The sequence below is a fragment of the Mytilus californianus genome, unplaced genomic scaffold (genome assembly GCF_021869535.1).
Source record: "Mytilus californianus isolate M0D057914Y unplaced genomic scaffold, xbMytCali1.0.p SCAF_5, whole genome shotgun sequence".
NCBI lineage: Eukaryota > Metazoa > Mollusca > Bivalvia > Mytilida > Mytilidae > Mytilus > Mytilus californianus.
In genome coordinates, this window is record NW_026262701.1 from 56,952,109 (window position 1) to 56,979,004 (window position 26,896).

At 33.6% G+C, this 26,896-nt stretch overlaps 1 protein-coding gene and 1 long non-coding RNA gene across 4 annotated transcripts; both read left to right on the top strand.

Moving 5' to 3' along the window:
* Positions 1-5,137: 5,137 nt before the first annotated feature.
* Positions 5,138-8,833, top strand: LOC127702938 (uncharacterized). Its single transcript, XR_007982576.1, has 2 exons — positions 5,138-5,247; positions 8,248-8,833. It is a non-coding gene; the product is annotated as an uncharacterized LOC127702938 (long non-coding RNA).
* A 6,826-nt stretch (positions 8,834-15,659) lies between these two features.
* On the top strand, positions 15,660-23,627 carry LOC127702939 (elastin-like). Of its 3 annotated transcripts, none has more exons than XM_052207258.1 (4): positions 15,660-15,799; positions 19,225-19,264; positions 20,292-20,321; positions 22,394-23,627. In XM_052207258.1, exon 4 carries the CDS (start codon positions 22,400-22,402, stop codon positions 23,159-23,161), a length of 762 nt encoding a protein of 253 aa, XP_052063218.1. In that variant the 5' UTR covers positions 15,660-15,799; positions 19,225-19,264; positions 20,292-20,321; positions 22,394-22,399; the 3' UTR covers positions 23,162-23,627. The 3 variants fall into 3 exon arrangements, with proteins under 3 accessions (XP_052063218.1, XP_052063217.1, XP_052063219.1); XM_052207257.1 differs by having other exon boundaries at positions 15,660-15,749; XM_052207259.1 differs by having other exon boundaries at positions 15,660-15,716.
* Positions 23,628-26,896: the final 3,269 nt, after the last annotated feature.

Genomic DNA, 26,896 nt, shown 5'->3' on the forward strand with positions numbered 1-26,896 from the left:
TTTAACAATGTGAAAAACCCATACTGTAGTCGGCATATTATTTTGACGAAATTGAACTAAACTGACTGCTAATAGTTATTTATTCCACTCTTAAAAATGTTTAGAAATTGGATTTTATATTTTTGTCGAGTTTGTAGCTAATACCCATATAAATGACAGATTTTACCTTTAAAACTATAATGGATAGATAAACTTTTAAAGCAAAAATGATCAGCAAGACCAGACCTGCATATAGGTCAGCATATAAGAAATTGTCAATTGTCTTCTGATGCTAGTTAAATTATCCTTAGATGGCGATTTTTGTCTCGCCTTGACTTAGTCAAAAAGCAAGACCTAGGTATGCTGTTTCCGGCGTTGGCAACGGCGGCACTGTCAACAATGTATTAGTTTGTGATTAGGTCTAGTTTATGGTGAACCACAAGTGGTAGGTCAATGATATTTTGTATGCAGTTGTATAAGCATTGGAACATCTCATTTCCATGGAGATTATTTAGCCCTGCTCCCTCAGTCTTGGTCTATTGACTTTGAAACTTTTGCTTAGTTGACATGTATTTGTTTGTGATTAGGTCAGTTTATGGGGAACCACTAGTGGTAGGTCAGTGATATTTGGTATGCAGTTGTATAAGCATTGGCATATCTCATTTCCATGGAGATTATTTGGCTCTGCCCCCTTAGTCATGGTCTATTGACTTTGAAAATTTTGCTTAGTTTACATGTATTAGTTTGTGATTAGGTCAGTTCAAGGGGAACCATTAGTGGTAGGCCAATTATAATTGGTATGCAGTTGTATAAGCATTAGCACATCTCATTTCCATGGAGAATATTTGGCCCCGCCCCCTCAGTCATGGTCTATTGACTTTGAAACATTTGCTTAGTTTATATGTATTAGTTTGTGATTAAATCAGTTTAAGATGAACTGCTAATGTTATGTCAATGATATTTGGTATGCAAATTTATTGGCATTTGCACGTCTTATTTCCATGGAGATTATATAGCCCCACCCCCTTATCATGGTTCATTGACTTTGAAACTTTTACATAGTTTACAAGTTAATGTTTGTGTTTAGGTTTGTTTAAAGGGAACGACTTATGATTAGTCAATGGTATTTGGTATGTAGTTGTATTAACATTGGCACATCTCATTTCCATGGAGATTGTTCAGCCATGTTCCTTCAGTCATGGTTCATCGACTTTGAATATTTGCATGAAACTTACATGTTAAAGTATTGCTATTTTAATTTCAACATTTGCATTATCAAAATTACAAAAAGGCGAGACTTATCACTGTGATAACAGTTTATTACTTTTTTTTTCTGTGTATTTGGCAAAAACTGTAGAAGATGAGAGAGAACTATAAACAAAAATATCAACAAAAAGAGATTAAGTCATGCATTATCTTCTAGTCTGCAATGTTGGAGATGCACATAGACCTAGGTGAGTGAGACAGGCTATTTAGAGCCATAGTTAATAAGGTCAACCCCTTTAAGGTCAAGTTCACAGGTACTAGAAATGAACCAAAATCTGTATAAAACTGATTCTCCACATAACTATGTTGTCTTGTATAGGATTGGAACATAATTACATGGTCATATATAATTGGAGAAAATGTTTGGTGAGTTTTGGGACAAGCATTAATGGTTATGGTCGCAAATTTTAAAGAGCCATACTAGTGCAGGAATTAAAGCTGTTTCATAATGAATACTGAAGAGCCTTATTTGGACTGTCCAGAGCCCAATAAGAGAAATAATCTTACAGTTTTTGGAATAAGATTCTAAATGTAAACTGAAACTTTCATTGGAAAGGGGTTGCTGAATACTACATGTACTAGTAACTGGAGAACCTTGCATGGGATTCCGATGAAAATTTCTGTCAAACTTGGAGATCAAATTCTCTGCTGGCAAAATATGGATTTAAGATGAAACTAGAGCCTGGTTCATAAGTGTTTCTCGTTTCTGGTATTTTATATAGATTAGACCGTTGGTTTTCCCGTTTGAATGGTTTTACACTAGTAATTTTTGGGGCCCTTTATAGCTTGCTGTTCGGTGTGAGCCAAGGCTCTGTGTTGAAGACCGTACTTTGACCTATAATGATTTACTTTTATAAATTTTGACTTGGATGGAGAGTTGTCTCATAATGACATTGACACTCATACCACATCTTATATCTATTGTCATAGTCCCATTACTTCCATAAAGCGATCCGAATCAAAATAGTGGTACAATATGGTCAGCTACACATGATGGGAAACAATCCTATCAAATATCACATGACTGTGGAACGGTTTCAAGAGGGTTTGCGTTTACACGGTGTCATTGGTACAATACTAAAACATGGTCTAGTTGAACTGACGGTAAAGGAAGGTTGAGAGAATATATGACGACAACAAATTCTACAAAGTATGCAAGCTTTTTTGTCAGTCTCTGAATATTGATGTTTTTTCTCTCGGGCGAACGGACGGAGACCATTACCATTGATTTCGTTTGTTAAGTAATTATAAGTAAGTTCACAGGGAGGGGAAAATGTGCTTAGAAAAATGAAAGTGATATATAACAGAAATATATATGGCTCTGTTTATATAGACCATCTGGAGCCCGGCTATTACACTAATATATAAGTCCTAGGTTACCATACATATAGAAATTCCCAAAACAATGCTAGATTTTTTATTTGTGTTTCATGACATCACATAAGGATTCCAAAACTAATAACATTACAGGTTTTCCACCGTCTATTTCCCCCCTACCTTTTACAAATGACTGTACTCTGGGACTGCTATAACGGCACATGTTTTATATACATGTATAGAATTGTCTCGGCTGTACTTAAGTTTCATCTTTAAGGTGGGTTGTCTTTTCCCAATTTCAGCTTTTTTGTATTTTTTTACCCAATTTCCACTTTTTTTTCAATTTTTCTTAGATCCCCCATTTTTAATCCCTATATCCCACGGTGCTTAACATTTTCGCGCATTATCATTACGTTTGCGCGCAACTTTTGATTATTTATATATCTATTTTTTTCAGTGCTGAAAATGTGAAGCCAATTTAAAGCAGCGTGTGCTTTAAGAAAATGAATTCGGGTAACTTCTCCATTCTGATATTTTCGTTATGCATCGTACATTTAAGATTTGTTCACTCTAGTTGTTTCTGACAACCAAAACTCCATGTTTGTGTGTTGAGGCAACTTATTAACTAAAACGGTCACTATTCAGTAAAAGTTATGAAAATACTATTCATGCACTCTTCATTATTCGCAGTTAAGGTATATATACCTTCAGCGATAACGGGATTTCTATATTTTTTTTAAAAATAAAAACTAAGTTCAAAATGAATAACTATAGAAATATATTTATTATGAATTATTTTTATATCTATCTATTTTACATTTGAAATGAATGCGTGCAAATGTAATAAAAGGCTGTTTTCACATCACAGGCATCTAGACAGGGACGTTAATTGTCTCTGAAATTTGTTTTCCTATTTATATTAAGGTATATAGGGGGAAAAAATTCAAAGACAAGTGCCTGTGGTTCAAACGTAAAAAAAAGGCAGTGGCTATTTTGCCGGCTCCGTCAAAATAGCCTCTTAGGTGCTATTTTACCGGCTCCGGCAAAATAGCCTCCCTGGCGCTATTTTGCCGGCTCCAGTCAGTGTAGTACAAATAGAAAGCCTTACTCGACGCCTGCTATATCAACTTCATATAGCCCGTTACAAGATGGTATGTGGACAGTAATAAATCTAGTGCGAAATGACAATAAAATAAGCGATTCCGTTATCTCAACATCTATAAGGGCGTGGTTGGGGGAACCACACAAATTTCTGGAATTAAGTGAACTAAACTGTAAAATAAAGGATTTTACGCAAATTGTGTGGGGGTAGGACTTCAATGTAAATATGCGCACATCAGATATCGAATGGTGGAGGGAGTAACAGCACTGTATATAGATTGCACCCGAGCTGAGCATGAAATATGGTTAGATGCCCAATGATGGAAGGAGAAGCAGCAATGTATATAAAGAGAGCACCTGTTCTACATATGAAAATATGGTTACTCTACAAAGGGGGTTTAAAGATAAGTTACGGATTAGATAGATTAGATTTATATATGAAATTTTTTTTTTTATTGAAACTAAAGTCAGCGGTAGACGACGGTCTGGTGATAAAGGAGGAACACGTAGAAACCCGCCCTGAAATGGTTTCCTGTTCTTGTCTAGACAAACTAGTGAATATAAAATTAATAAAGAAATATTGTATAGACGATGCATGGCAATCTATTGACAGCAGTTGAATTTAATGTATATATCTGCATTTTTTGCAAAAGTGATGCAGACGCAAAAAATAAAAACAAAGTGTTATATGCAGTTCGTGTCTGCAGTGACAACATCTTCCTTGTGCAAGACTTAAAAATGCACCAAAAGCAAGGCACTGGTTTTGTAACACTTGTAAAGCATTTTGAGGTTGTTGAATGTTACTTTTCATTTCAAAACTTATTGGATATTTTTATTGAAATTTAAATTTAGTTCTAATGTCGATTTTAATATTCATGCTTTGCTTGATTTGTATTATATTTTTGAGAAATACATATTTTTTTTAGAGCCTTCTTATAAAAGTAAAGAATATCAGTTTTAATATGCATGCTTTGCTTATGTGTAAATGTTTTAAAGAAGACACATTTTTTAGAGATTTTGTAATAAACTGTATGTTTCTATGTTTTTTTCTATTTATTCTTAATCATTTACTGAAAATCTGAATTAAGACCAGCAAAATAGCAAAACTCTATATAAATCGCTATTTTGCCGGAGCCGGCAATATAGCCACTGCCTTAACAAAATTAATCCCCGAATGCGCATAAATGTAATGCGCCCATATCGCCGGATCCCACATCTCCACATGTTTACCCCCTGATGATCCTTACTGACTGGATGATTTTCATTAAAATCTGACAAACAATAGATCTATTTTGACATTATAATAATTTGAGATCTTTTTGAACAATTTGAAGTTGACACCAACTAACGAAAATATTTTTAATGTAATTTACAGATTAATAGAAAACCCACCGAAGTTTCAAACTGCTTTTGGGTAAATTTCGGATTCTCATTCACTTCCTTTCCGACATCCGACTAAACTTCATCATCATAACAACATTATCTTTGCGTTTGTAATTGGTTCAAAGAGTCCATGCGATAAAAGAAATAAAGATACATCGACTAATAAATGTGACTGATTGAAAAAAATTGGAAAACACTTTGGTAAAAAAACTACATTCCTGGTGATACCTTCAATCCTGGATATCACTGATCAAGGGCTTTTTTCTATACTCTGTTATCTGCAGTTTGTCACTTTATTCATTTTTTTCTGTAAGGGACGACCATTTGATATTCTGGGGGGGGGGCCAGGAGGATTTGTTTTTGATCGGTTATTTATTTTTGTAAACTAAGAGGACAGATTATCTATTTTCTGCACTGTTGAAGCAAGATTTTTCATTTTCATTAAAGCAAGGGACTGATTATTTATTTTCACAACTATATTTAAAATATTTGAAAACATACAATTTTTAAATTTATTTTTTATTATAAATAATACATGAATAGTCCAATCATTATGTACCATTTAATCAGAATTAATCATCATCATCTGTAGAAATGAATCTTCTGAATTCCCAACTGCATATACATGTATTGCATACATACAAGATATCAAAGTTTGGCTGTAATTAGTGTCTTTTAAAAGTATTGCAAATCATTTATGCCGAGCGGAGCGAGGCTAAAAAAATTTGAAGGGTTTTGGAGCCGCTGAAGCCCCCAAGTTGCTATAGAACTAATGATGCAAAATGTGTTTCCCATACCCTTTCTTAATCTGAAAATGAAAGTTCTGTTTTAATCATTTTTTGACAATATTTTGGTCTCAAAGCAACATGTATAGATTCAGTGTAAGACTTAAGTTTTTAGGAACAACATCAAAAAACAAAGATAAAGCAAAAATTTAATTCACATAGTTAAGTATGTGGCTGCTGTTTTTTTTTTAAACTCTTGATCAAGTTAATAACAAAATTACTAAATTACAAAAGGAATGCAACACTAACAGAATACAGAAGGGCAATCAATGAACAAAAGACAAATAAATAAGAAACATTGATCCCCAAAAAACAGGATCTACGTCTGAGGGAGAACAGAACTTGCTTCTTGCGAGACACTTGATGTGAAAACAATTTGATATGAAGACAAGCTTTTGGTTTTGAAATTTCCTACATGAGGCATTTGCCTGAATGTAGTTACTGCCATATGTAATAAAAGTGAGTCAAGTGTTCCTGAGACAATATACCTCAAGTTAAATGAAACCCATTTTTCAGACATTTCAAGTATTTTAAATAATATTTATACTTTTATTATTCAAAGATTTGGGAAGTGATTCCCGATTTTTTTTGAAAAAAAAAGTTGAATTTTATGAAGAATCTGGTGCAATCTCATGCTCTCAAATAGACCTGCCGAGTAATTTATTTTTAATACATTGCAAGTCAGGTTATTTATTTTCAAACTACCACAGAACAAACCATTTATTTTTGTGATTATCAAGGCTGAGTTATTTATTTTCAAAATCCTCCTGCCCCTCCCCAGAATATCAAATGGTCGTCCCCTAAACAAAAAAAAAAAAGATCCAAGACACAAAATCAGTACATCACTACATGCACAGCAAAAGAATAAAAACTTAAAAACACTAAAAGCAGAGGAACAGCGCTTTTATTGCTGTTCTTCATCTAAAAGTCACAGTGAGACCTTCAACACGGCGCAATAAAAATCACCTCACTGTAAGTTTTAAGACGGCCCCTAGCAGTAGCATCTTTGCAAAAATAAATTATTTGGATAGACTTTTTAATATTTAATTTAGCTGCTGAACCATAGCTCATAGGTCCTTGTGATATTTTTTGACAATTTGCGGATCTTTCTATGATCTGCGAAATGTCAAAAAATATCACAAGGACCTATGAGTTATGGTTCCGCAGCTATATTTATTTAAGTTATCTGTTTCCTTCTTCTGGCCACTTTTCAACTTATGGTGATGATTTCAGTGTTTATATCACCTCGTTATTATTAATCAGCCCCTAAAGCATTTTCCTATTCATTGTGCACACAGCAATGAGTTGATGAGCACATACAAAATACATGAATTATCGCTATTCATGAATCTACTGCACTTGATAAGATGATTTGTGACACCTAAAATAGTCCTTTTATAAATTTATAAATCAATATGAGGCAGGTTTTACCTGTGAAAGAAGACAACTTCTGTACATAAATAACTATTTAAATACTGATTTTTTGCAAACTTAAAACTTCAGTAAAATGATTTTGAATCTTTAACTAATATGTAGCAGATATTCCAAAGTTTTCATTTATTTTTGCGATGTTTGCATTTTTTTGTTTGTTTAAAGTGTTTCAATGTAGAAAAAATATTTTTTAAAATAGAAATAACACTGATGAACATTAGAAAATACATTTGCAGAGGCGGATCCAGGTGGTCACCCACTCACCCAGTGCATGTGACATTCAAGTTCCTCAAACATTAATGGTTTTCTGCTGTGATGCCAAAATTAGAATATTTTTTATTCATTTTGAGTCTTATCATTCTTAATCCTATACCCCCTTTCATCAATTGTCTAAAAATTCTAATGTACATTAATTTATAACTTGATGTGATCCTTGACACGTTTGAACGCAGGCATCCACGAAAAATGAACCATTTGCTAATTTATTTGTTACTATTTCTATGACATTAATATCAATAAAACAAAATTTTATTTTTATAAGAGTTTGTAAGGGCATGAAGGGTGAGAAGTGAAAAGTACAGGTTCCAGCCCCCATTGGGGAGGAAGTAAAGAATGATATCTACTCTTAACATTGTTAGGTTGATTTTCTAGGCACTTTATATATATATATATATATATAATATACATTTACTCTAATGAGTTTAAATTCACATGAACATCACTTAATGGTTTTCAGAACAGGATGGGCCTTAGGAAATTATAAATGCAATAAGATATTGATTCAATGCGAAAAGTAACTTTGAAATTTGATAATTTTCAAATATGAATTGCTTATATCTTAGTCATTTGAACGCTGTTGGATAGTTGTCTCATTGGCAATCAATACCACATCTCTATATTTTTATATATATGTACAATTTAACTCTTGACTGTTTTTTTGTCTCGCCTAATAATATTTATTATTTTTTTATTTATTTATATGCAGATTACATAAATAAAGGAGACAAATGAGTTTAGCAAGGATACTTTGCCGTCGTCTTACTGTTCATCATGGTAGTCCAGCAGTACAGATAACTAAAACTATAACAGATTCAATCTCTTCACGATTGTTTTCGTGTATAAGTGCTTACAGACCACAAACACTGACTTCAATACAGGAATCTAGGTCACAGTTCCCTAATCATGGACTTTCTAAGTTGTTGCTCCCTACTTCCACATCTATTTTATCAGTAAGAACATACAAACCAAAGAATGTCTTGAAGTTAAGATGTGATGGCTGCTATTTTGAACGACGAAAAGGAAGATTGTATGTTGAATGTACCTTAAAACCAAGACACAGACAAATGAAGAAAATGCCTTCAGGTTTATTATACCGAGATGATTATTCTAAAGGAAAAATTCATGAGGCATGTTGGTGGAAATATCGAGCAGACAGATATTACAGACAAGGAGAAACTGAGTTCACACATTTTAACTGGTTAGGGGATAGGTTAGGAAAAGAAGTCTAAGATAGAAAAAGTTTTTGCATGTAAAAGTTGTGTGAATGGAGTTTAATAAATGATTTCATCTTCTTTTTTATTTATTTCACAAATCATAAGTTGAAGAAAGACAGACAAAGCTATGGTCAAAAGTTAAGAGAAAAAGACCACCAAACAAGCAACAATCCAAAAAACACACTACAGACACTAAAGATTAAACAAATGAACCCCACAAAAAAACAGGTGCACCTGAAGAGTAAGCAGTACAAGTCCCGAAAGAGCACCCAAGGTGTTACTCCTAGAAATTATTAATGGCATTAGGTAATGGGATGGTAGCTATGATAAATAGAACATATTCATGCTCATCTGTAATAGATATTGCATATTAGTCTACAAAATCATGATGGCATACCTAAAACATATTAATGAATTATTCAGTTCAGTGCCCACATTAGTCCAATGTCATTTTTTTTAATATCAACTTTTATATTTGTATTGATAATTAAGGAGAGATAATAAAAATGAGAAAATATAATTAATAATGCATTTATCTCTTTTATTTTCAATTACCCTATTATTATTTTATATCATCAAAAGGGAAATTTATGTTTTCAATGAATTTATTTGCTTTCTATACAAATCTCCACCCATTTTGAAAGAATTCAATTAGTAATATTTCAGAAAATAAGAGAGATAAATACATTATTTATCTCGAACTTCAGTTATCATGGTTATAGTTCAACAAATCATAGTGGTATGTAAAATCTTACCAAATCTGTGACATAGCCCATTTACTATACCTTGACCTTTAATTACCATTTTTGTTTTGTTTGTCAAAACTATAGTCCAAGATAATGTATTAATAGGGAAAAACTGTAAATAGTGAAAAATAACCTGCAGGACTCAACCTACAAATAAAAAAGGCAACATGGCTGAAATTGGAGTAATTGCACTTGAATTACCATTTTTCTCATATTTGTGTAAATCTCTATGAGAATTAGCTCAGTACATTGGTAAGTAAGGATATTTTATTTTTCTCCGTCTGCCTTCATAACTGCAACCTTATGTGTGGATGATATTATGGCATTTTTATACGACCACAAACAAATTTTTGTGGTCGTATATTGGTATGACGTTTTCGCACTCTAACTTTAGTTTAAGTGAATGGATCTCTATGAAATTTTACCTAAAGGTTCAATACCACAAAAGGAAGGTTGGGATTGATTTTGGGGGTTATGGTACCAACAGTTAAGGAATTAGGGGTCAAAAAGGGGCCAAAAATAAGCATTTTTGTAACTTCCAGACATAACTTGTGTGTTAGTGTATGGATCTCTCTGACATTGTACCACAAGGTTCCATATCACAAAGGGAATGCTTGGATTGATTTTGGGGGTAATTGCCTCAAAATTTTAGGAATAAGGGGCTAAAAAAGGGGCAAAAAACAAGCATTTTTCTAGTTTCATGACAATAACTTGTGTGCAAGTCTATGGATCTTTCTGAAATTGTACTACAAGGTTCCATATCACAAAGGGGAAGCTGGAATTGAGTTTGTGGGTAATTGCCCTAAACGTTTAGGAATAAGAGCCAAAAAGGGGCCAAAAATAAGCAATTTTCTAGTTTCCAGACAATAACTTGTGTTCAAGTGTATGGATCTCTCTGAAATTGTACTGCAAGGTTCCATATCACAAAGGGAATGTTTGGATTGATTTTGGGGGTAATCGCCTCAAAATTTTAGGAATTAGGGGCTAAAAAAGGGGCAAAAAACAAGCATTTTTCTAGTTTCATGACAATAACTTGGGTGTAAGTCTATGGATCTTTCTGAAATTGTACAAGGTTCCATATCACAAAGGGAAAGCTGGGTTTAAGTTTGGGGGTAATTGCCCTAAATGTTTAGGAATATGGGGCCAAAAAACAAGCATTTTTCTAGTTTCCAGACAATAACTTGTCTTCAAGTGTATGGATCTCTAAGAAATTGTCCTGCAAGGTACCATACCACAAAGGGAAGGCTGGGATTGAGTTTGGGGTGATAAATCAGAAGGGGGTTCAAAAAATTGGGGGGGGGGGATTTTTTTTCATTTTTTTTTCTTTAAAATTTTCCATTTTAAATTGGTTATTTCTGATTAATATATAAAAGCAAATAATAATGATATGGTTTGCATAGGTAAATTAAAAAAGTTTAAGTTCTTAGACCACATTCATTCTGTGTTAGAAACCTATGCTGTGTCAAATATATATAATCACAATCCAAATTCAGTGCTGTATCAAGCTTGAATGTTGTGTCCATACTTGCCCCAACTGTTCAGGGTTCGACCTCTGCGGTCGTATCAAGCTGCGCTTGGTATTACAGCAGGTGATTTTAAAACTCAATACTATCCTCCAGAATATACAACCGTTTATCTAGTATTTTGAAATTTTCAATAAAAAAAAAATTTAATCAACACACTCCGATCTGTGTTTGATGTTTTCTGCTCTATATTGATCTGATGAGTTAAACCCTTTAATATCCTTCCTAAAACAAGATGTTTGCATCTATGTTGGTCATTCTTTTTTATGAGACAAATTAAAGTCATACGTATTCTTTCAGTTTGTCTTTGACTTTACAATGGGGAATACTAGTGTAAAGGGTATCGATGTTTCTCTCAGTTTGTCTTTGACTTTACAATGGGGAATACTAGTGTATTAAAGGGTATCGATGTTTCTCTCAGTTTGTCTTTGACATTACAATGGGAATACTAGTGTAAAGGATATTGATGTTTCTCTCAGTTTGTTTTTGACTTTACAATGGGAATACTAGTGTAAAAGACTCTCCATTGTTGACGCCATCGCCGAAAAAGCAATCCCTATGTCTCGATTTCCTCGACTTTCGTCACAGGCAGACAAAAATCAGTTGAAAAGCAGGGGCGGATCCAGGATTTTGAAAAGGGGGGGCCGTAGTATTAAAGATCGCCGAGCGGAGCGAGGCGAAAAATTTTTGGACCCTTTTTTGGCTAAAAAACATAAAATAAGTGTAAAATGCATTTTATAGTTAAAGTGTAGGGTTTGGACATTTTTGGTGCCGTATTCTCTCCATTAATTGTCTATTATGAAATGATTGGATGGATCCAAAGCTATGTACTAATTAATATATTTGATGTGGGATTTGTCAGTAAAAAATGGACATGGAAAATTCTCGTTTGTTGTATGGTTAGTTAGCATATCCTCACAGATTTCTTGTTGTAAACAAGATATACGGCTATTCAATGAAATTTACAATACGACCGACACGAAGAAAGACAAACAAGCAGTTTTTATCCAAATGTTTGGTTGAAATGTTTCAACCAACAAGGGAAGTGAGGGGTTCCAAATCAACCAAAGGCTACGAATGAGTCGGAAATGACAATGAAGTTGTGAATGACGGTCGACACATGGAGACAAAGGCCACACCCAGCAGGCAGGTTGCAGTCGGGCCTTGAAAAAAAGTATTCAGTGTATCAGTTCGGCGAAACAGACATTCCGGTCAGATATGGGATTCACATGAAACCCCCACCCCCAAAAAAAAAAATTACGCCCGTTTTTTATTCATCATGTTCATTTAATGCTAAATAATTTTGTTGAAAATATTTTTTTCTAATAGCAAAAAAGTGGACAAGATTATTGTTTTCAATCCAGATACGGCCAGAATTTTTGTTTAAGGCAAAAATCCGGGTCAGAATTTTTTCTCTAAAATATCTCAGACTGCCCCCTCAAATCAAATGGTCCGTACCTTAGATTTATATCTATATCTGGAGCTTACTGATTGGGGATCACTATTCCCCAATATAATAATATTGCTGTGGAACTTTTTTTTTCCTGAGAGTGTAATAGAGTATTACTTTCTGTTGGGTGGAATTGTGAAAGAGAAGTCAATACGTTCTTGCTCAATACTTTGTCGCTTTGAAGGCGTCATGCTTGTCATCCTCAGCCTAAGCAATGTGTTACTGTAATTGACTGTAAAATGACTGAGTGACGTTTATTTCGACGTACTAGTCAACTCCACCGTAGCGAATCACTTGACTTTGACATAATCAATAATATATATCAAGTAAATACGTTCAAAAAATATATTTATAAGTAAAGAGTTGTCGTATATAAAATTAAATACACGGGAAATGGCAAAGTTCGCGAAGTCTAGTCTGATTAATCATTTTACAAAAAAAAAAACAGAAAAAAAGTGCAAGCAAAGGGGGGGGGGGGGGGGGCGTACGCCCTCTACGCCCCCCTCTGGATCCGCCACTGCTTTGTAAAAGAAAAAAGAACACTGCTTCAAAAAAACAAAATTATGAAACTGACTTCATCAAGATCATCCGGTTTGAATTTGTTACGTTTGGAGAACGTGTATATCAACACTACGGAAACTCAGCATTCCTATGCCTATGGGAACCAACTGTGCCCCTCTTCTCATCGACCTGTTCCTTCATTCATATGAGGAAGCCTTCAGGCAGGAGCTTCTCGTGAAAATGAACAGAAGTTAGATGTATACCTTGATTTTACGTTCCGCTACCTCTCACAAAAATAATCAGTCTAATTTTGGAGACAAGGGTGAATTCATTTATCCATTCGAAATAAATGATACCAGAGAAACAGTTATGACTGCCTCATATCTAGAAACTGGCAATGGGTGTCGTGAGAGGATAAAACCTTGTGACAAAACAGATGATTTCAGCTAATTTCTATGTAGCAACATTCCAGCAGCGCCTGCAAGTTGATAGGATATCACAGAGCTTGCGTTTGCTGTTTACAAGAAACCTTTTGGACCAAGGATCTCTACGCCATCCCTTCGGAAGTATTACGGGCGCCATCATGAGTTGTTTGACTGTTATGGAATATCTGCATGAGCCACAGATGACCAAAGGTATAGATGACCATGCCAATGAGACAACACTATCCACCACAGACCAAATAACGACCTTCAACAATGAGCAAAACAGTAAACCCTATTATATGCTATAAAGAGATATAAGAAGATATGAGTGCCAATGTGACAACTCTCCATCCAAGTCACAATTTGTAAAAGTAAACCATTATTGGTCAAAGTACGGCCTTCAAAACGGAGCCTTGGCTCACACCGAACAGCAAGCTATAAAGGACACCAAAAATGACTAGTGTAAAACCATTCAAACAGGAAAACCAACTGTCTTATCTATATATATAAAAAACGAGAAACGAGAAAAACTTATGAACCACATCAACAAACGACATGTACAACCATGCACTGAACAACAGGTTCCTGACTAAGGACAGGTGCAAACAAATGCAGCAGGTTTAAACGTTTATACAGGCGCCAACCTTCACCCTAACCTGAAATAATAGTGTAACATCATAACATAGAAAGAACACTATAAAATATCAACTGAAATGGCTTAACTCAATCAAAAGACATATGAACAAAACAAGCAAACATACACTGAACGAATAAATTTTATATAAAGGATGTGATGACAAAATCTGAAATGATTTAAATGGGAAAACAATCATGATATAAACCAACAAAATAATGATAAAATAGTTATGACAGACAGCAACCAATGACAACCACTTGCCTAGTCTGCAAGGTCCGGTCTTGTACGTAACAGGCACTTCAAGCCAAAACAGCGGTGTTAACTTTTACTTATAAAAACTGCATCTGTCTTTTTAAAGTCTGGTCGAGGCTAATTATAACATGTACAACACTGCAACCTTATTGAGTTTTGTTAACGTTAATATTACCTTTTTATGATACTTCTTTTGGATTTTCTATCTTCACTAATATTTGTATTTAATGTGAATTGCGACTTGATGGCCCCGCAAAATTTGATCTAATAAAACTTGGACTTTTTGTGTAATTTGTATTATTTACAGGCGAGGATGCAGATCCAGACCGATTTTGTAAATTGAGGTTTCTGTGAATTGGACCTTGAAAGGCTCGGGGGGCTACTTTCCGGGTGTTTCCCTACCCTTTTCATATAATTTAGATTTTAAAAATGGATACCTTTTTCATATATTGCGTATAGGTAAAAATGTAAACTTTCCCAAATTGGTTGGGTTACGTGAAATCGAGAAAATATCACCTTTGCTACGAGCTCATGCAGATTCTTGGTATATATGTGTAATGTTTACTTACGGCGAGACTTTCGGCTGTGACAGAGTGGCTTTTCATATAAGTAATGGGAACTTTATTGACGGCGTGGCTTATTATATATTTCTGATAGTTTTCCCACCTATTCGCATATTTTCAAGCTGGACAATGTGACCTATTCCAGCGGCACGTCCTATCACCTTGTATATAGGCCACCGGCCCACCCCGAGTTGAAAGTGAGTGTCAGTATACACACGTTCACTGCAATTTTCGTCAATATTAAAATGTTATATATAATTAAAAACTTCAGAAAAAAATGAAGACGAGGAGGCATCCTGAATACGACTATGATTTAATGGAAATATGAAACGCATGTGTACAGGTTTAGTTAAATATTAAATGAAATTATATCGAACCGGAAAGATGAAAGAAAATAAATAAGAAATTTTGTAATGACGTACACACGTGGAAAAACGTCAATAGAGGGTCAAAAATAAAAACGTCTGTTATTGTAATATATATGGAAAAGAGCAAAAACACATTAAACAAATGAAAATAAGTTAAAATAATATCTAGAATATTTACATAGGCTAACAAAATTAAATCACAAATAAATAATTATCTAGAAAAACAGGGTCCTTCCCCTAAGCACAGATACCCAACTAATATTCATTTGCAATATGCTTTTTGTACCCAAAGGTTCGTATGATTCATTACTTTGTCCTTAATAATCTTTTTTTTTCGTTTTTTTAATGTTTTTTCCCTTGATTTTTTAAACTGAGTTGTCGTTCTTGCATTTTTGTTTCCCCAGCAGGTGTCCGATTAATTTCATCCAATGAAATTTAATCCTGGTATTCAGTACGAACCTACGTCCATCCATTGTGAAGTTTTGATATCTGTTTGGTAAAGAAAGAAGTATATTTTTCTATGATCTTGGTAAAGATCTTTATTTTTTAACTTCGCTGACCCATATGCACCTCCACTCCGTAAGTCGGCATTCTTTGTTCAGAGTTGATTGATCATTCTATAGTCAGAAAAATAGATACAAGTGTCGAAGACTAGTCTGGTAAAAAAACGAAGAGCATTCTCACCTTACATAAATTTAAGAATACAACGAGGAATTTTTTCAAAAGAAATGTAAACTTATTTTCAGGGGATGGTGTTTCTTTTTATGTATCCATCAACTTTCTCTATTATCCCGTCTAATTTCCACTTTTGGGTCGAACCTCTAGTATAGATCAATGAACCAGACCAACCATGCAAGTTCTTAAACACAAAACCAAATAAGCTCTTCCAGTACGCCAAAGGCACTAGGAGCGTTAATTTACGAATCCCACCACATTAAAAAGGATGACCTACTTGTTTCACACACTATACTCATTAGACTATAGTCCATAATATGCCCCTATTCAATTCTTGCCTTGTTCTAGTGTATGAAATGTAGTGAAAGGCACTGGTTTGAGGTGAGGTAGTTGGCAAAAATGTTTCCTGTATAGACTTAATAGGGCATGATAAGGGATTCTGAGGGTGGTCAAATCAGAAAATCCCTCCAGACACAGAATGCCAAAAGGGATTACACACACTAGGGATAAAGCAGATATTTTACATGATGTATAGCCTACAATATACAATTTTGGCTTTACTCAGTAAAAGAGCCTTTTGAACAAACGAAGAGGCACTTATCTTATCATAGTACATGTAACAGATTGCCAAAATACTTTGCGTTAGAAAATTATTTTGTGTCTTAGAATTTCTTGTAAATGTACCTCAAAGGTAGACTCTTTGTGTAAAATGTTTATTGCCCTGAAAAGGGCTGTTAATAAAAGATTCATGCTCGACACTAGATGAATGTGTTTCCTAAACACTCAATGAGCTTTTAATATGACTGTTGTTTGAAGGCTTCTGTATTCCCCCCCCCCCCCCCCCCCCCCCCTCATAGTCGTATTCAGGATGCCTCCTCGTCTTCATTTTTTTCTGAAGTTTTTAATTATATTTAACATTTTAATATTGACGAAAATTGCAGTGAACGTGTGTATACACACTCACTTTCAACTCGGGGTGGGCCGGTGGCCTATATACAAGGTGATAGGACGTGCCGCTGGAATAGGTCACATTGTCCAGCTTGAAAATATGCGAATAGGTGGGAAAACTATCAGAAATATATAATAAGCCATGCCGTCAATAAAGTTCCCATTACTTATATGAAAAGCCACTCTGTCACAGCCGAAAGTCTCGCCGTAAGTAAACATTACACATATATACCAAGAATCTGCATGAGCTCGTAGCAAAGGTGATATTTTCTCGATTTCACGTAACCCAACCAATTTGGGAAAGTTTACATTTTTACCTATACGCAATATATGAAAAAGGTATCCATTTCTATTACTTCACCTTAAAATGCCTTTATCATGTTTATTTTTATTTAAATATCGATGTCTTCTACTTTCCGCTAGAGAGAATTTGAAATAAACAAATTATAAAGATTATGCGGCTGCTTTTGTGTAGTCTCTTAGCGTTGTTTTAGCTTCCGAAGTATGTAATGCTGCCTGATTTAAAGATAATCATCGCCTGCAAAACTGTTACTTTTGCTTTCAAATAATAAAGAACACTGACCAATAAGAATAGTCAGAAGAAATTGCTGAGAACTGTAACAATAAGTATTTAACAAAGCAGCTGTTCTGCTTAAAAAAGATAAATTTCACATTCAAAATTCACCACCAACAGTCAAGGGTCTAACTTAAATAAGTTATTAGAGAAAAATAACATACATGTCGTTATTGTGGGCTAAAATATAAAAAAAACTGTGATAACATATGTATGTTACATGTTTCAAAGAGGCAATATACATCCTTTACTTTGTTAAATTGTATACAAGTTTTATTGGTATTTCTATTGTCTTTATGTATACTAAACTTTAGAAATTAAACTCCTTTTGGTGAACCAACGCCTGTGAAATCGTTTTGGTAGAGTCCCTGAAGTGGATACCTTGGTATGCCGGGTTGTCAAATAATGCGAATGAATGCACCACTTAAATAATACTCTAAATTGACAACAACACTTCAAATGGTCTGCAATTTTATTATTTAAGGTCTACATGTTTCGCCTGCAAGGCAGGCGTCATCAGGACAATTTATATAAAAAATAATAGGTATGAGGTACTCAAAGTGGTACATTAAAAATGACGTGACAATTCATAATGGTAAGTATTGGTAATGTAATGTTGATTGTTATTGTACAGATAAAAATAGAATGATTAAAAATAGATTGAAAACGAAAGTGTTCGTGTTGTAAATAGATTGTAATAAAGTTCTGTATAATTAGCACACGGTGGTATTACTGGTACATAAGTCGATTATACTTTCATCATTTGTTACACACGAACACTTTCGTTTTCAATCTTTTTTTAATCATTCTATTTTTATCTGTACAATAACAATCAACATTACGTTACCAATACTTACCATTATGAATTGTCACGTCATTTTCAATGTACCACTTTGAGTACCTCATACCTATTATTTTTTATATAAATTGTCCTGATGACGCCTGCCTCGCAGGCGAAACATGTAGACCTTAAATAATAAAATTGCAGACCATTTGAAGTGTTGTTGTCAATTTTGAGTATTATTTAAACTTTAGAAAGATATAACAGTTTATAATTTGCCAATCATGTATAGTACACCTATGTTATTACAGAAAATATATGCCTGTAATAACTAAAGGGTGTTATTACAGCTTTTCTACATCTCTTCAAAGCCATTTCTCAGACATATATCACAATATATTTTAATTCATTGTAAGAAATAATGATCAGAGCATGTAGTGAGGTTCTGCGCAAGCTTCCCAGTAATTCCCAAGTGTCTCATTTTATAAGTTACAAAAATGTACATGCCTGTAATAACTAAGCCTTGTTATTACAGCTTAGTGTATCCCTTAAAAGCCTTGTCGCATTGATTTACCATGGTTGATCAAAATGTATTAATTGAATTGGAAAATCAATTATCAAGGTTATGCATTAAGTTTCTGCGCAAAGTTTCAAGAAATCCCAAGAGCCCACTAAAAATAAAAATATATTTTGATATATTAACTAATAACAAACATATGTTACTACAGATTAAGAAATAAAGAGCAGACAACTCATGAAAGTATCTGTAATAACACATGTATGTTATTTTTCTCTAATAACTTATTTAAGTTAGACCCTTGACTGACCAAAAGGGCTATTGAATACTTTGGAACAGTCAGGCATTTGAGCCATAATAAAAATATGGCAGGTGGGGAAACCCTCACAAAATTATTTTAGTTTTGGTCTAGGAGGATTTCATCTTATCAAGTGAATTTTTAACCTTAATTTCTGTATACAGATATATATTTTATTTGATAACGTTAAACATGCATTTTTTTTATACAGGTTACCATAGTTTTCAAGTTACCCATGACATAACTGAAAGGTAAGCATTCAGGACTGAAGTAAAGCATAAAAAGCAGTAGTTTTTAGGTTACCATTTGTAGCAGTGTTATGTTTCATACTCTAAGTCTACATGAATTTAAAGTTTATTCTTGTTGCATGGTTTAATACATGTAACATGGACATTTGGAGTGAAAACAGGTTATACAGGCATGACAGGGACAAAAAAGGCATACAAAATTCTGCAGCAATATTCCACTTAACTAAAATTTTAACATGTGAAAGAATTTATAAGCTACGGTTATCCAGTGTTTTCACTCAAGGTTTATGCATGGATGTGGCAGGGTATTTTTCATCCCTCATCCCTACCAACAAAAAGGACACTAAGGACAGATTTGAGAGTTCTCACAGTTACTGACAGCTAGTTCAAAGTCAATAACTAATAAAAAAAATCATGGCTCTAAGACTAAACTATCAATCAGTACACATCCAATGGATTTAGTGTAAAGACGTTATTAACAGTCAGAGAAAAACTTGACCTTGTGCAATGCCAAAATAAAGGTATCGACAGATTGTAATACCATTAAAGTGCATATGTATATAATAAAAAAAACTAGTATAGTCATTTCAGTCAATGTTCAGACTTATCCAAGGCAGTAAATTCAGTACTGTTCAGATCATTTGCTTGTAGTCAATTTAGATCTGTTCAGTCAAGACTATTGAGTATTCAGTAGTTGTAATTTACTTGTACAGATCAACAGCATATAGACACTGAATTGTTGAAAAGCAACTGAACAGTACTGAATTTACAGCAGTCAATTGATCTGAAAAATGACTGAAATACTGAACATGACTATTAAGTGATTTATTGATCAGACTGTTCAGATGATGTTAAGAGCAGAATGACGGAAACAATAACATACATGACATAACTCATATTGTAATGGTCATTTTATGGATTTATGTAATAAATAGATAATATTAAGGAGTCTTAGATATGATGTATTTTGTAATAATGTTATAATTGTCTTTATTTGTATCTACATTTTGTTCTTTGTTTTTTATTTCAGAATAAATCAAGTAATTTGTGATATTTCCTGGTGAGTATATTTATAGTTGTTTTATTTTAATACATATCATGCATATAAACTAAATACAGCCCACAGTAAAAAAAATATACATGTATACATCACACACATTATGATTAAATATAAGGTTTATTCAAGTGTTGACACACTGATAAGAAGATAGCATTATGATTTTTAAACTTCAATAAAGTCAACAAGTCTACATATAGCAATACAAAATGAACACTTCATAAACTGTACCTTTTTTTCTGCACCAGATGAGCATTTTGACAATAAATGTCCAGTGATGCTCGAGGCCAAAATATTTGAAAATCCAAAACTTGTTAAAAAAAATTAGGAGATTATAAACCTAAAAGGACAAAAGTATAGCCTAAAGTGGGCAAGGAATCAGAGCTTTGCATGAAGGAGATAAATTCCCTAATTAAGCATAATTTCCAAAATTTTATAACGGCAAATTTTTATAAAACAATATCTATCATGTCTATATTTTAATGACAGTAATTAAGTACTGGGTTTTGGGATATCCTGGGTGACGTACAGTCCACCAGCAGAGGCATCTACCTAGTGGTAGTAATAACATTAATGGTACCAATTTATCCTGTTGTACAATTTAGATACACTAAAAAAAGAAACCTAAATGAACATGAATAAAATGAAGAAAAAAAATTGATCTACAGCTAACTAACAACAAAAATACATTTTATAGATCATAATTAGGGCCCTGCCTAGTGGTGGGTCGCCCTATAGTGATCAGTCTTTCCATCTGTAACAAATTTTGTCCACTCTATATCTAGAGAACCATTATAATTTCGTACTTAATACTTGATATATATGTTAACCAATACCAGAGGGTGTGTCATAATGTTTGTACAACTCCCTAGGTCAAAGTTCAAGGTCAGCGATGCACACAGAGATGGCTCCCATATCAATGATGTCTAGTTATAGTTAATTATTGTGGATTCATTTATTTTTGTGGTTTGAAAGAAAAATGTATTTTGTGGATGTACAACTGTATTAGATTTCAAAGTCTGCATGCATGCCAATAGCAGTCAGAGCTCAGACGTAAATAAGTCTTAATCTGCTTTTGACTCGTAGAGGTCTAAATTTGTAGATTCAAAGATTTGTCTCTCTTTAATTTAAGACAATTTTTGACTTCAATAAGTCGATTACTGTTAAGAAAGAAATAATTGACCTAAATAAAAAAGTTGCAAATATTGACTTCTACAAGTCGATTAGTTAACAAAATTGGTCAACTTGAAGAGCTATGCATATTTATATAAAGGTCATGCATCTATATGAAATTTTGACAATATTGAAAGACAATGCATTGTCTTCAAAAGAAAAATATGCATGAGAGCCTAAAAATACGGAAATAATGTCTATTTACTTAACAATGCAACCATCTATAGCCACACTAAATAAGGAAAATAATCTTATGTTAGGTAAAAATGTTCAATTAGATAATTAAATATAGATAGCTCATGTCCATGTGAACTTTCAGACAGGTTTATGATGTCTTAAAGGTGGTGCACTTTGGCCAGCAAATAAAATTAAGTCTTTTCATAAACATAAACTTAAACAAGTCTGTCATTTTCTGACTTAAATAAGTCTGAAAATGAAAACACAATTTTATGATAAAGGCTTTTTTAGACTTCTGTAAGTTTATGTCTGAGCTCTGACTGAATAGAAAACTTGTACATTTAAATTTGTGGTTTACCTATATACCCAAATGACCTACATGTGACAAAATCTAAAAAAAAATTGGTATCCAGCGAAAGTACAAAACTAGGAAAATAAAGGCATGGAAGGGGTTTTACAAAATTCAAAAGTGACTTAGTCACGGTTTGTTGTGTACTGCTGACTCATCAAATGTGAAATGATTTATTTTTGTCTTCAGAAACCTTTTCACTGTAGTCATGTAAGCATGGTAAAGTTAAATTTAATAACATTGATGGTACATTTTTAAAATGTACTTATTAGGGGCTTGCTATGGGTCTTATTCATGTTATTTCACATATCATACATATTTCTTTTTAACATGAAGTTGTTAGTAGTTAATAAGTGAACCATTGTCATTTTTACAGATAACGATGAACTACTATGGTGGTCCTGGAACAGACAAGAATGGTCTCTCCCCAGGCGGTTATTATCCTGGTGCTAGCTATGGACTACAACAGCAAGCTGGTTTAACTCATGGTCATCCACAAGCAGCTGGTATGACCCCTGGACTTGCACAGCACCCCGGTCTGACTCCAGGTCATGGACAGCAAACCACTGTTCCATCATATGGAACACCTGTGTCAACTCATTCTTACGCAGGTTATACTGGAATGGCACCAGGACAGTCCATCTATACAACAACAGGATATTCTATACCCCAAGGCTATCCTTCAGCAATGAATGGTTCTGCAGGGTTGACGAGCATGGGAGCATTCTATTCTACACCACATATGTCAGCTTTACCCTATTCTACTCTGCAGCCGATTCCCCAAGCAACACCTTCTATACCCTCCGTAGCATCTCTACCATCAGTTCCAGCCGTGCCACACATACCGTCAATACAGCAAACACAGAGTGGCTATCCTGCAAGCCACCGACAGCATCAGTTGTCGTCGGCTTACCTGTCTGATCCATTGGCCGCCAAACAGGCCGGCTATCCAATAGGCAGCAATCCACTGATGCATCCAGGCATGTCTTCTGCGTCAGTACCAGGCATGCCACATGGATACCCAGCAGGAGGTGCAGTCCCCGGAATGGGTTATCCCAACCCATCATTAACGAATGCCTACGCAGGAATGCCTGGTGTCAGGGTGGCACCTCATACAGGCCAGCCATATGGACCAAGATACTGAACATGCTGAATATAGTATAGGGACTATTGTAATTACAAATGCAAGTCCTTCGCTCAGTTTATATAGATCTGATCATGACTCTGTAGCTATTTATGTATTATATTAAGACATTTTATTTTTTCAGTTAGGGTATTTGTAAGTTCTTGTTAAAATTGTTAAAACAGATTTTTTTTATATATAAAATTGATAGATCCTCTCTGATAGGGTTTCAGTCACTGAAGACCTGTATAAGTAACTATAAGCAAGAAAGCAAGACAAAATATTTATAGCAATAGGATAATTTTGTTATTAATTTTTTTTTTTTTATATCATGTTAAAGTGATTTAATTGAACATTTTGATTAGTCAAAAGACATTGGACTATTGCTACAGGCATAAATTAATAAATTATATTAAATGTGTTCATAGTAACCATAAAATGGTTATTTTACTAAATATCTTAATAATGAATTAAAAATATACCAAGATGAAGTTGTCAGTTTTGATGTGTTGATTTAATGTAGGGCCTGTGAAATTGACAAATCTACAGCATGTACAGTTATCTTTATTGTAAGCTTGGCATTTATATTTTTTGTTGACCCCATTTATATACAAATTTGCCAGTCAATGCCTTTTTGCAGCATTGTGGGTATATTTTTGTATTTACATTTATTTGTTATTTTTTGATAAACAATACAGAAAAGTTTTTATAAAACTTTTTTGTTTTATCTTCTTTTTTAAAATTTTTTAGACAACTTTTTTTTTCACTGCAACTTAAGAATTTTTCAACGTTAATTTATACCATTATGTTGTACTTTTTTCAAAAAATATAAGTTATTATAAAAAATTAGTTGTCAGTATGTTAATACTGCCTGATACTACATACATGTACATGATCATTGTATCGATCCATTCACAGGACTTTATTTCTCACACAGAACTTTACATACATGTAACATATACAGGTGGTCTATGAAGTTGCCGTCAAAACATCTTTAGATTTGATGTAAAGATTCAGATAGTTAGTTAATCCTTACACGGTTCAAATTTCTTGAATCCATACAAAAAAGCTGGCTTCTAAAAATGATGGAGGATATAAGCTTTTTTTCTGTTTTCCATCATTCCATGAATTTCCATCATCTCACTGCTGCAGCAGGGTTCTCTTTAAAGATTTTTATTGCGAGTCCTCGGACTCTATCATTTTTAGCCATGGCAAGTCCAACAGTTAGATTATAGAAGAAGAAATTTTACTGCTATTTAATTTATTGTTTTAGTCCCCATGACAAAATAGAGCAGACAATGACATCAAATTAAGATTAATTTTAAACTTTTGCTATAAAATGATATGTTTGCTCAGTTGATACAACATTTTACAATCTTGATGCATCTTTGGATTCGCCAGTTTAGAAATTGATGTGTCCAGACAAATTTTCATGAGCTAAAACTCCTGGACTTGCCTTAGTGAGAACCTTTATCTGCATAACAGTAAACTTTTGGAAAGATTTTTACTGTAAAGCAATTGGATGAATGACCTATTCTACCCAAATTCAACTCTCCTGAATGTTTTTACTTATATAGGACACCAGTAAGGGATAAAATCATTATACAATGCCACACATAACAGAATTTATAGATTGTTACAAATTGCAGTGCCTCCATGCTATATGTATTATTTAGCAGGTTAAAATAACCCCCCCCCCCCCCCCCCTAAAAAAAAACCAAAAACATGAATTATTGGCATTGGAAAAAAGTATTTAGTGAGAGTTTGCATCTATTCAATATTGATGATTTTCTATACACTATCTTAATAGTCTTAACATAGTGTGATTTCCTCAAAAGCCAAAGCTTGTTGGATCTTTATTGATGCTTGATCATCCTTAAGATTTAAAAAAAAATTGTATTTGCTATTTCTAGGCAGCATTTTGGTATATGAGCAAAGGACAGTCTAAATAATGTGTCCTGGTATGTTAATTTGTTTTAATGCAGATGATATGGGGTTATTGGGTCACATTTAATGTGTCCAATATTGTTGGTCAATTTGTCTTGGCTATACCACTAAATGCTGCATAGAATGTATGGCACACTCTTTACACTGAATGCAAACTTTGCCCAAATTCTTTATAAATTCCTTACAAACCAACTAGCCGCAATGAAACTTAAAGCAGCATACTGGTGTACAGAAATATCAACCTCTAAAAATATTTCACAAACCTGATCAAAAACGTACATAGGTAAACCAACCAGTATCCAAGAAGATGCATTAATATACTTCAGCTCACACTATTTCCAAAACATATATATTCCTATAAATTTATCCATACCCCGACACTCAATTGTTTTGGTTACCAAAAAAAAAAAAAAATCCCAAATTTGTTTAGAATTTGTCGGTCTTGAAATTTGAATGTGAATTAATGAAATTGCTTCTTAAACTCCAGCACAAACATAAATTGAAGCATCTCAAAACAGGAAATTTCTACAATTTTTATTGTTATCCTACTGGAAATAAACACAAGCAAGATATAGCAAACAACAATATCAACCTAGCCGTGAACTAAATATAATAACATGAGACTTAAAAGCTTTATTTCAAGTTAGGATATGCAATAAAATGACAAACATAAGGGTGCTACCATTTGATTTTTATGAGGGGCTAGGATGAAATTTGAAAAAAAGGCAGGACAGGAGTTTTGAGTAAAAAAAAAAGCAGGATGAGCAACTTTGCAGAAAAAAAAGGCAGGATGACAATTTATGTAAAAAAAGTCAGGACAGACTAGAGTGAAAAATAAAAAGGCAGGACAGACATTAAAACTAAAAAAAGATGCAGGACAAAATTTTTCATCCTAGCCCCCCATAAAAATCAAATGGTAGCTCCCTAAGCGGAAGAGTTTTTAAAACCGACAAAACAAAAGCACACAAAAATCAAAACAATATATCAAGTCAAGCACACATACAATTAAATATAGAAAGCAAGAAAGCAATATATTATGCATATATACAACACAAAAGTTATGCCAAGCAGCTTAAACAAGCACACTGAAACATGCACTGATCAGGGGTAAAAAAACAAAGGTAAAAGGGTTTGCAATATAAAAAAGCACATAGACTAGTTAAGTAACCAAAAGAAGCAATATAAGGCAACAATAAAAATTACCATGCAGAAAACAATGAACATAATTAACTGGTTTTGCAGACGAGACATTGTCATGAGTTGTAAGACCTAGAATTTTCAAGTTCTGGAATTGATTTAAAGATAATTGCTTACACAGCTCATTCCAAATTTTTAGCACCACGCATACCTTAAAAATGTAATAAAGGCCATATGCAGTTGTTCTAACACGTGGTATTTCTGCTGTATTCTGGTACTATCCGAAAGAGTAAGAGATTTCCTTTAAATGGTTAAACCAAGAAAATAAACAGGACATTATTTGTTTATAATTTTGAAAACTTCAATAGCCAATGATCCCATTCTAATTTTTAAAGATGGTAATTTTGATTTGCAGAGTAGATTTTCATAACTTGCTGAATAGTCTTCATAAATAAATTTTAAATCTCTCATTTGAATTTTCTCAGTCTTTTTTAGCATTTTTAGTTGTTTGGATGCATTTTTGCATATTATAGAGACATGCTCATTGAAATTTAGTTTAAAATCTATTGTTACTCCTAAAAGTTTAACCTCATTATTGCATTTTGTTTCAATACCTCCTTAATTGAATTTTAAATGTTTGTCTCTAGTTTCTGTCTCGCCTGCGACTTTCGT